The 15,330-nt window shown below is 45.0% G+C and overlaps 1 protein-coding gene across 1 annotated transcript; it reads left to right on the forward strand.

Annotated features, from left to right (window-relative positions):
* Positions 1-5,900: 5,900 nt before the first annotated feature.
* RhiXN_10104 (Retrotransposable element Tf2 protein) lies at positions 5,901-13,918 on the forward strand (the record flags this gene model as incomplete). Its single annotated transcript, XM_043329920.1, has 5 exons — positions 5,901-6,054; positions 6,139-6,844; positions 9,149-9,789; positions 9,835-10,469; positions 10,523-13,918. The coding sequence occupies 5 exons, from the start codon at positions 5,901-5,903 to the stop codon at positions 13,916-13,918; spliced, it is 5,532 nt and encodes a 1,843-aa protein (XP_043184017.1).
* Between the last annotated feature and the right edge of the window lie 1,412 nt (positions 13,919-15,330).

Consider the following 15,330-nt stretch of genomic DNA (forward strand, 5'->3'; position numbering starts at 1 on the left):
GGTATATTTAAGGAGGTTGTAACAATATGGGACCAATCCCATAGAAATCTATGAAGTTAGGGACCTTGCAGTATGAAGTTGTCTCAATTTGCTTGAATTTACTATGAGATTCTAGCTATGCACAAAATCTTTGTACTGAAAGGTCTCTAACTTCATAGATTTTTATGGGATTGGTCCCATATTTTGTGCCATACATCACTATTATACTATACATGTTTCAGCCATGTTTACTCATTACCCTTTGGTTTTTTAGTGCAATAGCAGACCTCTCAAGTTTAGTATGGTAGCTTAGTGTACATGTATCTTGGCAATATATTCACCTGTTCCTTATCCAGCCACTAGAGAAAGACACATTAATCATTTATAGGGTAACAGCCATCTAATAGCTCATTCTTGGCTCCTAATAGTCCCTGGGTCCAGAGCAATCTAGGGATAAAGGGGAGGAAGAGCCAGTACTTATTGAGCATATACAACACCCCAGAACATTGCTTATATGCACTGAGAGCTTATGTGATTATTCTTCTTGGTTATAAAATGCTCTTGTACCTTTTGTTTGTTCAAATTTGGCCAAGAAATGGGTCAAGATTCACAAAAGCTGCAGGGGCCAGGCTGGATGGTGTTGTACACCACTGTAAGGTGGGTACACACTAGTGGAGCAGGTGCTTAAGGCTGTATCTAATACACTGCTTATGTAATCTAACTAACTAAGGCTAACTACTGTCTATACTAAGTTGCTTAAGGCAACAACCAGCTAACTACTATTGGTGCAAGGGGGCCAGAGGCCTGGAGGTGTGGTAAGTGAAGTAGAGGGGTAAGTGACTTCTGAGGACTGGGGGCCAGCTACTTAGCTGGCTGGGTACCTTCTCTAATGAGTAAGAGACAAGGTAAAATCAACTTGGGGACTCCAAGCAACTTTCCTGCTGTATATATATAGACAAAAGGACTAAGTACATGTGGTCTGTGCATGTGTGAAAGGAAGACTACATGTGAAAAAGGAAGCATGCTGCAGGCTGTGCAGAAGTGTGGATTTCTCCTAAGCGCCCTTGGCATGGCATCTTGGCATGGCATCTTGGCACGGCATCTTGGCATAATAAGCGCCAAGATCACATGATTGAAAAACAATAGATATGAAGTCCGTAAAAAATAGTAAAAATATTAGAAAAAGGAGGCAATTCCAATGGTATATGTTAGGAGGTTATAACAGATGGGTTGCATTTGCAAATCAAATGGAACACCTGGCACCTAACCAAAGTTGTATCTTTGCATAAACTTGTCCCATTTCCACCAGAATTTGTACAAATACTCTTTAAATATATTTCTATATTCCTTACTAATGTACCTATGTGTTATTTCCTACTGTTCTTACATCACTCTCATGCTCACAAAATACGGTCATGTGTTCCATTTGTTTTGTGGCCCACTGTACATCATGTGACTGGCACTATATACAGGACAACTGGCCCCTACTACAGGTCCCCTCCCCTTCATAAGGCTAGGTTTGTCCCTGGGACTGTAGAATTACCTTGTATATACTAGGATAATCTAGTGTATTCCATCTAATCAAGTTGGTGAGAACTAACTGTACAAACCAATAAGATATATGCACAGTATTGTGCAGCTAGTATGCACCACCCCTATAAATGACTTGACTGTGTTCTTCAATGGTATATAAGGTGGCTTATTCTGCCTCATATTTATTGATTGTTCTTGTTCTTGATCTTGCTCTCATTCATACTTTGTATTTGGATAGTTAATAATATATGTATTTGTCCTAGACGTCCTTAAGGGGTGTTGAGGCAACAGGCACTTGTGGCCGTATAAGACTAAGTGAGCACTGCTTAAGGCGGTGAGGATGCTACCTACGACGAGCTAACTAACTACGGAGACCAGACGCTATAAGGCAATGGCAAACTACCTAAGTACAGTGAGGGCAACGCTTAAGGCGTGTATCTAAGTGGTTGCTGGCTGTAAGGCCTCGTACAATGTGTGGAGTGCAACAAGAGGTAATTGACCTGGGTGTTACCATGGTTGGTTGGCCTCCTTATATATTACAGAACTATCTAATTACAATTACAATCATATGCAATACCATAACCAATAAGAACCCCGCTCCGCAGTTGGCCTTACTCATGCATACGTGTCACTGACGTGTCATGATGACGTCATAGGTGGAGGTGGCTACGTGTGATAAATAAGCGCAGGTGGGGACGTGGCTTGGCGCTTATTGTATGATATAAGCGCCAATATCACGTGATTGAAAATGTAGTCTGTTTGTCTTTGTTTAAATTCAAGAAAATGGGAATAAATTCCCTGGTATTGAATGTGTCTACGACAGTATTGTTACTATTTACCAATACTTCTTTCTACAGGAACTACTGCTAGAGAGGCTGCTATCCTACACTGTACTATGCATATATGACTAAGTGGAGAGAGAAAGAGAAGTAAAATAAATAAATGTCTGTTATGGATATGACATTTCTCCATTAATCTGTACTTACTCTATTATTTGCACAAGTAATACTACAGTAGATAAAATGATATAAAGATGCAAACTGAGGTTTTCAAGGTCCCTCTTGCCAATTGCAACCTTTACAAAGCCTCTAAGCCTGAGGAACACCCTCAATATGCAATATCTATTGCATATATGCTGTTTTCTCACTCATTTAAATATATAAAGTTAGCTGAGTAGATAAACAGTAACTGTCATGACCCATTCATTTGCTGGCATGTCTCCTGACCAAGCCACCTACTAATAGGATACTCCACAGTCTTTAGAAGGCTGCATATACTCACATACATGCAGTCAGAACTGTCATTACTCTAAGGGCTCATTGTCAGAGCCAACAACTACCAAGAGGTGAAACCTAACTAGTTATTGCCTAATATAGGACTTATCAACTAGTAGGATCTAACAATGCTCTGAGGCAATTGCCAGATAAGGGGTGGACAAGACCTGATATAGTAAAGTGCACTGTACTATAAAGATAGCAGGGCTAAGAACCTTTGACAGGGACTGGTATGCTCTCAGGCAATACTCTTAATTGTATGTCTTAGGGTAGGTAGGTGTAGGAAGGGGATAAGAGGCTGAGTTCTGAGGCTTAAGGCTCTCAGAACCCTCCTTATATATTCACAAGGGAAGGGAATAGTAAATACATGAACAAACATAACAACAAAGATAAGGTCACATGACCAAAGATTGTCATAGTCTGACTAATAAAGAATGGGATATATGCCTAAAGAGGCAGTGCTGGCTTTGGGGATAAGCAGAAGACTGCAACCAACACTTTAGAGAGAGAGAGAGTTTACTTGCCAAATATGGCACAAGACCCCTTAGAGTAGAGCAGGAGAGTGGGGAGGGTAGTCAATAGATTGACAGGAGGTCAAGTTCTGGTCTGAATGCCAGAACTCTCCCTTCATTATATACATCATACAGAGCAAGGGAACTTTAAAGTACAAAGGAGAACAATGGAAGACATACTACAAAGGTATGGGTAACTAAGAGAACAATAGAACAATGCAACTAAGGACATATGGTAACTAAGTAACCAGAGGACAAAGCTAACAGGCTAAACAAAGGGACCATTCACATTCCATGTTGATTGCTCTGCCAGGGGAGTCCTGCATGGCCTGTGGTCATGTTGGGAACATCCCCTGTGTTGTACACCACTATAAGGTGGGTACATGCTAGTGGAAGGGGTGCTTGTGGCTGTACTGCTACAGGTATTGCTTATCTAACTAACTAACTAGGCTATCCTACTAACTACTGTCCTGCTTATGGCAGTTCACAACTAGCTATCTACTGCAAAGGGGGCAGAGCCCAGGAGGTGTGGTGAGCACAGGTAAGGGGGTTAAATTCTGAACTACTAGGGGGCTGGCTACTTAGCTGGCTGAAGGTTTCCTCCTCAATGGATATGAGACAAGGTAAAATCAACTTGGGTTCTCCCAGCAATTTTCCTCTTGTATATATACACAAGAGAACTATCTACAGGTGGTCAAAGCTTGTGAGAAAAGAAGTGTGGATGTGAAAAGGGAAGCATGCTGTGGGCTGCACAGAAGCATGGATTTCTCCTAAGCACCCTTGGCATGGCATCTTGGCACAGCATCTTGGCATAATAAGCGCTGGGATCATGTGATTAAAAAACAAACAATAAAGGGTCTGTAAAAAATAGTACAAATATCAGAAAATTTGTCCAATTCTAGTGGTATATGTTAGGGGTTTGTAACACCCTGGTCCATATAATTTGTAAAATTTAGATAAAAAGATAAGAGAATAATAGGGTGTCTGTGTTCATGCCTCTTGGGTCATGACAAAGATAAGAAAGACATGATCACATGACTCAAGGTCATGTGATTAGATTACATAATAAGTGCTCAGCACCTAAACAGCATAAAGATGCATTGTCCTAGACATCCTTAAGGGGCGTTGAGGCAGCAGGTGCTTGTGGCTGTATCTACTGAGTGAAGACTGCATAGGCAGTGAAGAGGCTACCTACAACAACAAGCTAACTATCTACAATGACCATGCACTGTGTTATGTATCACACAATATTGCATTCACAGCTCACCATCCACAATAATCTGTATATATCTGACTTTCTGATTTAATGGCCATTTGACTCCTATTTTCCATTATTCCTGTCATTACTCTATGTAATGCTCATATTGACTGTATGTGTTACATATTGTTCAATAGAGCTCCTTTCGCTCGTTCTAACGCTGCCTGTCACGTGCTCATACGATAAGATCTCATGGAGATATTAGCTTCACAAGATTCTATCTATGTGGCTCAAGTACCTTACTAATCATTATATTTGTATCTTTACATCTAGCTCATCACATGACTAGCTCTAACTTGGGAAATGAACCTTATTCCTAGCTTAGTTGAGTCATACCTCTCATGAGATTACTAAGGTTTTCCTTATCTAGTAATTTCTAGTGGCACTGCAAATCCTGCTTATGAGTCATTCTGCTTGCCACCAGAATGACTCACACTAATGACTCACTCTAAGTGCTCATTGGCTGCCAAGCATTTCTTGATAGACTGAGTCATGTATTTAGATGTTTCTATTTTTAACTAATTGCAGTTCAACCCAAGAGCAGTCACATTCCATCCTAGTCATATCTGTGCCTTCCCACCCACCAATCAAAGTCTTAGGAAGCACAGTCCTAAGCAAGTCATACTCATACTCTGACTAGGTGAATGACTCAGTAACCTTGCCACTCTAGGGTATAAAAGGGGACTCTTGCATACCCTTGGAGGGCACCCACTTTACTCCACCTCACTGTTACTGTTGACTGTCACTCTTGGGTTTGGGCTTGCCCCCCTCAATTGTGTGATATATTGTGCCTCAAGATTTCAAATAACTTAAACTTGTATAAGTGGATCTCCCAAGTACCCATAGTGTGGAAAGGTTGTAGACCTGATACAGAGTTCTTAGGTTAAGTGAACAGAAGGCAATCATCCTTAAAGAAGGATATATACTAAGTAACCAGTTAGTTCCTGCAACTAGGAGTGAAACTTACATAACTATCTCTGCCAAAGGGAACCTGAGCCAGTACTCTTGCTCTTACAGAAATACTTACTAAGACACTTTACACTGAGAAAGGATATATCTGTAGTTGATTGTATTCAAGATAGCTAGACCCAGAGAACCCTAAAGAAGCTACTTCTTTACTTAGCTTGGAAATTGGGAAATCTTCCAACACAGACTCTGCTCAGCACCAGAGTCTCAACCTCTTTTCCCCCAATTTACAACAACTGGCCAGGCATCCACGCCAACACATATTGGCACGTAGACTCCTGTGAAACTTGTCAACGGATCCAAAAGCCCAAGTACTCTTCAATACTGTCTCAACCTCTTGAGCTCCCCTCTAGACCATGGCAACACATTTCTTACAACATGATTGTTGACTTGCCTAAAGACGGTAATAGCAATTCCATTCTGGTCATTGTGGATAGCTTCACCAAATATGTTGTCCTAGTGGAATGTTCCAAGAAGCTCAAAGCACCAGCACTAGCGGACCTATTCCTACAACATGTCTGGAAACGCTATGGTATGCCTGAGAAGACAGTATCAGATTGCAGAAGGGTCTTTAATAACAAGTTCCTCAAGGTGCTGTACCAGTGACTGGGAATAGACCCCCACTTCTCCTCAGCCTACCACCCCCAGAGCAACGGTCAGACAGAACAAGTAAACCCCACAGTTGAGCATTTCCTACGGGCCTACTCAGGAATTAATCAGAAGGATTGGGTCAAGTGGTTACCTATGGCGGAATTTGCCTACAACAACGCAGTACATAGTAGCACTGGCAAATCCCCATTCAAGGCACTATACAGATGGGAACCTTCACTTACCCCAAGCAATGTCCCAACAGATGTCCCTGAAGCAGACAACTTGGCCGCCCAGATGGAAGCTCAATGGCGGGAAATAGAAGTGGCACTCCGGCAGTCTAAAGCACGCATGACAGCCAGAGAAACGGGAGAACCAGTCAACTTTGAAGTTGGAGAGGAGGCCTGGCTAGACGCCAAAAATGTGAAGCTGAAGACCCTGAGTCCCAAGCTAACCAAACAACGCCTAGGCCCCTTCAGAATAACCAAGAAAATCTCCAATCAAGCTTACCGCTTGGAACTCCCTCCAACCATGAGAATCCACAATGTCTTCTACATGGGATTACTGTCAAAAGTTAAAAGGGACAAAAAGCGCACCTTCAAAAACCATCCTCTGCCTGTTACCGTGGATGGAGAAGAAGAATACAAGGTAGAAGGAATAACTGATGCCAAGGAACAAGACGGAAAATGGTTCTTTAGGGTCAAATGGAAGGGTTACAGATCTGAAGAAAACATGTGGGAACCCTGAGAAAATCTAAAAAACGCCAAAAAATCTTTAGAAAAATACAAAAAAGATATGAAAAAGAAGGCCCTTGGCGCTGCCAAGGCCCTTAGAGGGGGGGCAGTGTTGTAGACACAATTGATACCACGGAATTTATTCCAATTTTCTCGATTTTAAACAAAGACAAACAGACAACATTTTCAATCATGTGACATTGGCACTTATATCACATGCTAAGCACCAAGCCATGTCCCCACCCGCACTTACCCCACCACATGTAGCCACCTCCACCTGACAACATCATTATGACATGTCAGTGACATGTATACATGAGTAAGGCCAACTGCAGAACAGGGTTCTTATTGGTTATAGTTTTGCATATTGTACATTTGTAATTAGTTCACCTCTGTAATATATAAGGAGGCCAACCAACCATGGTAACACCCAGGTCAATTACCTCTTGTTGCATCTCTCCTACTGTACAAGGCCCTAGGCCAGTAACTACTAAGTTTTACCTGTACTTGTTGCCTTAAGCAACTTCCTTGCCATAGATACATAGCTTGCCAACGCCCTTAAGGCTTTGGACATTGTACTTAGGTAGTTAGTCATTGTAGGTAGCACTGCCACTGCCTTATGTGGTTTTTTACTTAGTTGCATATGGCCACAAGCGCCTGCTGCCTTGATGCCCCTTACAGACGTCTAGGACAATATTGATGTTGACATTTCCTGGCACCAAAGAAACCAAAGAACTAGAGGGATACAACAGAGTGAATCCTGAGGTATCAATCCTCAAGTTACAGACCCTTACAGTTTGCAACTTACATGCAAGCACATTCACTCTTGTACTCTCCCCCATCCCCTCCCAATCTCATCAGGCAACCTTTTTTCTTACACATAAAATGTTGTACACTACTGTAAGGTGGGTACTTGCTAATGGGACAGGCACTTGTGGCTGTACTACTAGTACACTGTTTATGCAATCTGACTATCTAGGCTAACTACTTATACCAAGTTGCTTAAGGCAGCAACTAACTATCTACTGCTGGCAATGGGGCCTTAGGCCTGGGAGGTGTGGTGAGTCAAGGTAAGGGGGGTTGCATTAGCAATACTACTGGGGCCTGTCATGACCCATTCCATTCTTTCCATGAGTCCTGACCTTGTCAAGCCTCCAACACACTCATGTTGCACACCAACATGACCGCAAGCACGCATATACTCGCACATATGCACTCAGAACCTCCAGGTTCCCACATATAAGAGACTTATGGTCGACATGGCTGGACTTAGTGATATTCTCTAAGTCCAGGTCACATGACCTCCCCCCCCTCCAGTCCTTTATCAAATACTATACTAAACTACTACAGATTTGAGGTGGGGGGGGGATGACATAATCTCTTCTTGTTATAACCTCCTAACATATACCATTAGAATCGCACAAATTTTCTAATATTTTCAGTATTTTTTACGGACTCAATATCTCATGTTTTTCAATCACGTGATCTTGGCGCTTATTCATGCCAAGATGCTGCGCCAAGATGCCGTGCCAAGGGCGCTTAGGAGAAATCCACGCTTCTGCGCAGTCTGCAGCACGCTTCTCATTTGTCTTCTTACTTCTTTCTCTCACGCGCACAGACCATGTAGATAGTGTGCTTTGTCTATATATACAGCAGGAAAATCACTTGGAAACCCCAAGTCGATTTTACCTCGTCTCTTACTCATTAGAGGAGGATATCAGAAGCCAGCTAAGTAGCCGGCCTTAGTCATCTCAGAAGTTAACCCTTTATATTCACTCACCACACCTCCCAGGCCTAAGGCCCCCTTGCCGTCAGTAGATAGTATTAGGGTGCCTTAAGCGCTAAGTAGTATAGCCTTAGAGTAGATTTCTTGAGCATTGTCTGTAGTAGTTACGGCCTTAAGCGCCCACCACTAGCGAGTACCCACCTTATAGTGGTGTACAACATTGTAAAATCAACTTCTAGTAGGCTTGATCGACAAGGAGAAGACCCCCTGTACTAGCACGAGGGAAAACACCAGATCGGACTCGCCTTTCATCTTTAATAATCAAACAGACGTCGGTCCCTGGTAGTACCAAATTGCTATAAGGCAGACGGGCTCTAATCCCCCGCATACCCCGAGTTTCGCCGGAACTCAGTAGTCAGCGACCCTAGACCGCTGAAATACCCGCTTGCTGAAAACCCGCCCATATCACGACCGCCAGGTCTGCTGATTTGTCGTAGGGACAGTCCAACGCCAGGTACTAGACGCAAGGGTTTAGCGCCAGTATACTACAGAAAAACCGCTCATAAGTCCTGATATAGGCACTATCACCCCCACACCGTTTCCACCATTCCCTCCACCCGCTCTGGAGTCCCACACCCCTACTCTCGGCCTTCCTCTCGCTCCTCTCGACGTTCCATTCCATCCCACTCCCAACCGGCCTCTCGCAGCACATCTCCCGCTCCGCAAGACTTGCCCAGGATGGAACCAGAACCGTCCCTTGCCGCTCTCCTCAAGGCTATCACAGCCCTCACAGCCACAGTTGGGTCCCTGCAGGACCAAGTCCGTGCCCAGAGCCAGCAAATCACCGAGCTCAGGGCCATATGCAAAGAAACAGCGGACCTCCTTGGGGATAAAGATCAAGGAGCCCCCCAAACCAAGCCTGGCCCATCGACTGGGCCTATCACCCCTCCTACACATACAGGAGGGGAAGTCCACACTCCAGGCACGGTTAGGCCTGGACTCAAGGCCCTGTTCCGCCCCTCTAGAGGAACGGGTTATGACTCAGAAGAGGAAGAAGAACCCAGGAGAGTCCCAAAGAAGGAGCCTCGCGGAACGCCTAGGAGCCTAAGCTCTCTCACCCCCTTTGACTCAGGGTCCAGCGTAAAGCGGCCCAAAATGGAGCTCCCAGATCCATACAAGGGAGACTCCAGGGGACGAAAGGCAACCCAGTGGCTGGATCGTATGCTACTGTGGGTTGCACTTCATTGAGATCAATTCGATGAAGAGGAACAAATGGTTGTGTGGATTCTATACCACATGACAGATAAAGCTGCCAACTGGGCTCTCCCCATTATTGGGACTATTATCAAGGGGGAGGGGAATCCCCCCACTACCATCCCGGCCTTAACGGCCAAATTCAAAGAAGCCTTTGCCGATCCAGATGCAAAGAGGGCGGCCGCTAGGAAGATTGCCGCATTGACTCAGACCACCACCACGTCTGAGTACGTCACAGAATTCCGCAATCTCATGGCGGAACTTGACTGGAATACTGAGGCGTACATTGCCCAGTTTACGCGCGGTCTTCACTGGAAGGTGAAAGAACTCCTGTCCACCAAGGACAATATTCCCGACAATGACCTAGAGGCTATATTTGCCGCCTCGGTCAAAATTGACAACACTCGTTGGGAGAACGAGGAAAACCGCCCCAAAAAGGCTCCCACCAAGGCCCCGGTCGCCACAACCACCTCTACCTCCACCACTACCACCAGGGTCCGTTTATCCAAGGACCCCAACTATGTCACCCCGGAGGAAAGGGACCGGCGCCGTGCATCTGGCCTTTGTGTCAAATGCGGCCAAAAAGGGCATGGGATCAAACAATGTCCCAATGGATGGAAAGCCACCATCAAGGAAGTCGCCAAGGTGGGAGAGGTAGTAGAGTCGGAAAAAGAATGAAGCCAAGGACTGCCGTCAAGCCCTTGGTGAAATCTATAGAATCACATGTATCAGATCCGGTTGTTGAATTTGTTTCTATTGCTCTCGATTCAAATAAAAAACCATTACTATATCTTGATCTGATTATGTTGAATCAACCGGCGGACACCCTCAAAACTCTCATCGACTCGGGAGCCACGTCAAACTTTATCTCCCCCTCAATTGTAGAAAAATACAAAATCCCCAAAACCCTACTCAAAAATCCACAAGTAGTGAGAATGTTAGATGGTACCATTTCACAGACTGGTCGCATTTGGCACCAGGTACTCCTCACGGTTTCGGCCAATGGCCATATACACTCCATCCCCTTCTTAGTCTGCCCCATTGGGACCACACCCGCCATACTTGGCATGACATGGCTCACTCAGGAGTCACCCCTCATAGACTGGAACCTAGGCACTGTCACCTTCCCAGAACAAATCCAGATTGCCTCGGAGGAAGAAGCGGATCCTGACCCGTTAGCAGACATACCCACGGAATATCACGAGTTTGCCAGGGTATTTGGCAAAGAGGAATTTAAGGTTCTCCCTCCCCACAGGGAATATGACATTGCCATTGACCTACTCCCTGACGCCAAACTCTCACCCGGTCCTATCTACGGCATGACCGATGCAGAATCCAAAGCGCTAAAACAACACATTGATGAGGAACTGGCAACGGGCAAGATCCGCCCTAGTACCTCCTCAGCAGGCGCCCCGGTCATGTTTGTGAAAAAGGCAGATGGATCCCTCAGGCTGGTTGTGGACTACCAAAAGCTCAATGACGTAACCCACAAAAATGTTTACCCCCTACCAAGGCAGGATGACCTTATGGCCAAACTCAGGCATGCAAAAATATTCACAAAGCTTGACTTGCAATGGGGATATAATAACGTTAGGATCAAGGAAGGCAATGAATGGAAGACAGCGTTCCGCACTAAATATGGCTTATTCGAGTACTTAGTCATGCCATTTGGACTTACCAACGCCCCAGCTGCCTTTCAGCATTTTATGAACGATCTGTTCAGGGATCTCATTGACGTCACTGTAGTCATTTACTTGGACGACATACTGATCTTCTCAGAAGACCCCAAGGATCATCCAGGCCACGTCAGGGAAGTTCTATCACGGCTAATGAAGAACCAGTTGTTCTGCAAGCTGTCAAAATGCCACTTCCACGTCACCACGGTGGATTACCTGGGCATTGTCATATCCCCAGCTGGCTTTTCCATGGATCAAAAGAAGATCAAAGCGGTCACCGCCTGGCCCCAGCCCAAGACAGTCAAACAGGTCCAGGCTTTCTTAGGCTTTGTCAATTATCTCCGCCGGTTTATCCCCAACTTTAGTTTGGTTGCGCGCCCCCTACATAATCTCACAAAAAAGGAAACCCCTTGGTCATGGGGTAACCTGGAGGAAGCTGCTTTTCAGGAATTAAAGTCCCTTGTCACCCGGTCACCCGTCCTAATCCATTCCAACCCCAGCCTTCCCTACTACCTAGAAACAGACGCATCAGGCGTAGCCATGGGTGCCATTTTAAGTCAACGAGGAGAGGATAACTGCCTTCACCCAGTAGCATATATGTCCAAGTCCTTTTCCGGAGCAGAAGCCAACTATGACACCCATGATAAGGAGCTTCTAGCAATTATTAAAGCCCTGGAAGAATGGCGTATTTTCCTGGAGGCAACAAGCAAGCCAATTCAGGTGTTCACAGATCATCGAAACCTAGAATACTGGATGCAGGCTAGGACCTTCAATCAAAGACACGCTAGATGGCGCGTTTTCCTGAGCGATTTCAATTTTGAAATCCACTATCGTCCAGGGAAACAGTCAGGAAAGCCGGACGCTCTCTCCAGAAGATTGGATTACATTGACGCGCCACCAGATCCAGAAGTCATGCTGCCCGCGGAGGTCTTTGCCAATACCTCAGAAGAAGAACTGGAAATCGTTACAGAAGTACGCTCCAAACTAAGGGATGACCCATCCCTCAAGCCTATCATCCAGTTCTTAACAGAAGACGCCGATAATGCACCACCTTCCATCAGAAAAGCCTATCGAGACTATGACTGGGAAGAGGACCTCCTTTGGTACCGCGGAAAACTAGTTGTCCCAGATTTGGAACCCCTCAAGGAACAACTACTAAGGGAATTCCACGACTCCCCTTTAGCAGGACACCCCGGGCAACAACGGACCCTTGAACTACTGAGTCGTAACTACTGGTGGCCAGGAATGAAGTCCACTGCCAAGGAATGGGTAGAATGCTGCCCTGTATGTCAGGCCAATCGACAAGCGCATGCCCCTACCATTGCCCTAAAACCCTTAGAAGTTCCCCCCTTTCCATTTCACACCATCTCCTATGACTTCATCACGGGTTTTCCCAAGTCAGAAGGACATGATGCAATCCTGGTAGTTATTGACTCGTTCTCCAAGTTAGGCCACTTCATCCCTACCTTGAAAAAGGTTTCTGCAAAGGGCTTGGCTAATCTCTTTGTTTCCCACATTTGGAAACTTCATGGGCTTCCCGTCAAAACTATATCAGATCAAGGGACTACATTCACAGGGAAATTCCTTAGGGCTCTCTACCAACGATTAGGGATTAAACCTTCCTTCTCCTTGGCCTATCACCCTGAATCAGACGGACAGACGGAACGTGTCAACCAATTTATCGAGTTCTACCTAAGGTCTTATGTAGCAGCGGATCATTCAGATTGGGTTAAGTGGTTACCACTTGCGGAGTATGCCTATAACAACGCCAAACACTCAGCTACTGGAAGAACCCCATTCGAATTAATTTATGGCAGAAACCCAATCATGAATCCGTCAAACATCCCTGCAAACGTCCCAGAAGCAGACCTTGTGGCAGATACCCTAGCCAGGGAATGGAAGGAAGCCGAGGCAGCCCTCAGAATGAGCAAGGAACGGATGACAAGGGATAAAGGAACAGTTCCGGAATATTCAATAGGAGAAAAAGTCTGGCTAGATGGAAAAAACGTAGAACTTAGGACAAATTCCAACAAGTTAGACCCCAAGCGACTAGGTCCCTTTGAGATAGTAGAGAAGGTATCCAGTCACGCGTACCGCCTCAAACTACCAGAAACCCTTAAAATCCACAACGTATTTTATGTGGGTTTATTATCCAGGGTACATATATCCCCAAGTCAACCATTTCCAGAAAGACCCCCTCCTGAAACAATAGAAGGGGAAGAAGAGTATGAGGTGGAACAAATCATTGACTCCAAAAGACAACGGGGAAAATGGTTCTACCTAATCAAATGGAAGGGTTATGGCCCGGAAGACAATTCCTGGGAACCGGAAGAACTCCTAGAGCACAGCCAAGAGGAAATCCAACGATTCAACAAGTCACAACTGAAAAAGGCTTGCAACTCCGCCAAGAGCCTTTAAGGGGGGGGCAATGTTATAACCTCCTAACATATACCATTAGAATCGCACAAATTTTCTAATATTTTCAGTATTTTTTACGGACTCAATATCTCATGTTTTTCAATCACGTGATCTCGGCGCTTATTCATGCCGAGATGCCGCGCCGAGATGCCGTGCCAAGGGCGCTTAGGAGAAATCCACGCTTCTGCGCAGTCCGCAGCACGCTTCTCATTTGTCTTCTTACTTCTTTCTCTCACGCGCACAGACCATGTAGATAGTGTGCTTTGTCTATATATACAGCAGGAAAATCACTTGGAAACCCCAAGTCGATTTTACCTCGTCTCTTACTCATTAGAGGAGGATATCAGAAGCCAGCTAAGTAGCCGGCCTTAGTCATCTCAGAAGTTAACCCTTTATATTCACTCACCACACCTCCCAGGCCTAAGGCCCCCTCGCCGTCAGTAGATAGTATTAGGGCGCCTTAAGCGCTAAGTAGTATAGCCTTAGAGTAGATTTCTTGAGCATTGTCTGTAGTAGTTACAGCCTTAAGCGCCCACCACTAGCAAGTACCCACCTTATAGTGGTGTACGACACTTCTATAATAATATATTATTCAGACCTTGCCTGCGGGCTCCCTTAACATTGGCCCGCGGCTAGGGGGGCAGGGGGAGTGCAATGTCCCCCAGCAACTTATATTATTAATATATCACTGTGCATCATATATACTATATATCTTTGACAGTGGATATATATGGTAATAACCCCTCCAGATATGGGTTATGACAGGGCCTGCTATTTAGCTGGCTGGGTGCCTCCTCAATGGATATGAGACAAGGTAAAATCAACTTGGGGTCTCCAAGCAATTTTCCTGCTGTTTATATAACGTAAAAGCGCTATCTACATGGTCTGTGCACATGAGAGAAAGAAGTACAGATATGAAAAGAGAAGCATGCTGCAGGCTGCACAGAAGCATGGGTTTCTCCTAAGCACCCATGGCACAGCATCTTGGCGCAGCATCTTGGCATAGTAAGCGCCAAGATCACATGATTAAAAAACAAAAAATATCAAGTCCGTAAAAAATAGTAAAAATCTAAAAATTTGTGTGAATCCAATGGTATATGTTAAGAGGGTGTAACATAAAACCTGCCAGAACAGGTGTCCTGGGGACTCCATTGTATATGTTGTACACCACTGTAAGGTGGGTACATGCTGGTGAAGGCAGGCGCTTAAGGCCATACTGCTACAAGCAAGACTTATGTAATCTAACTAATAGGCTATACTCAAGACTGCGTAAGGCAGCCAACTATTCTATACTACTGACAATGGGGCCTTAGGCCTAGGAGGTGTGGTGAGTTAAGGGGAGTTGACATCTGAGAACTGATGGGGGCCAGCTACTTAGCTGGCTGGGTAATCCTCCTCAATGAATATGAGAC

This window comes from Rhizoctonia solani, chromosome 11, assembly GCF_016906535.1.
Source record: "Rhizoctonia solani chromosome 11, complete sequence".
NCBI lineage: Eukaryota > Fungi > Basidiomycota > Agaricomycetes > Cantharellales > Ceratobasidiaceae > Rhizoctonia > Rhizoctonia solani.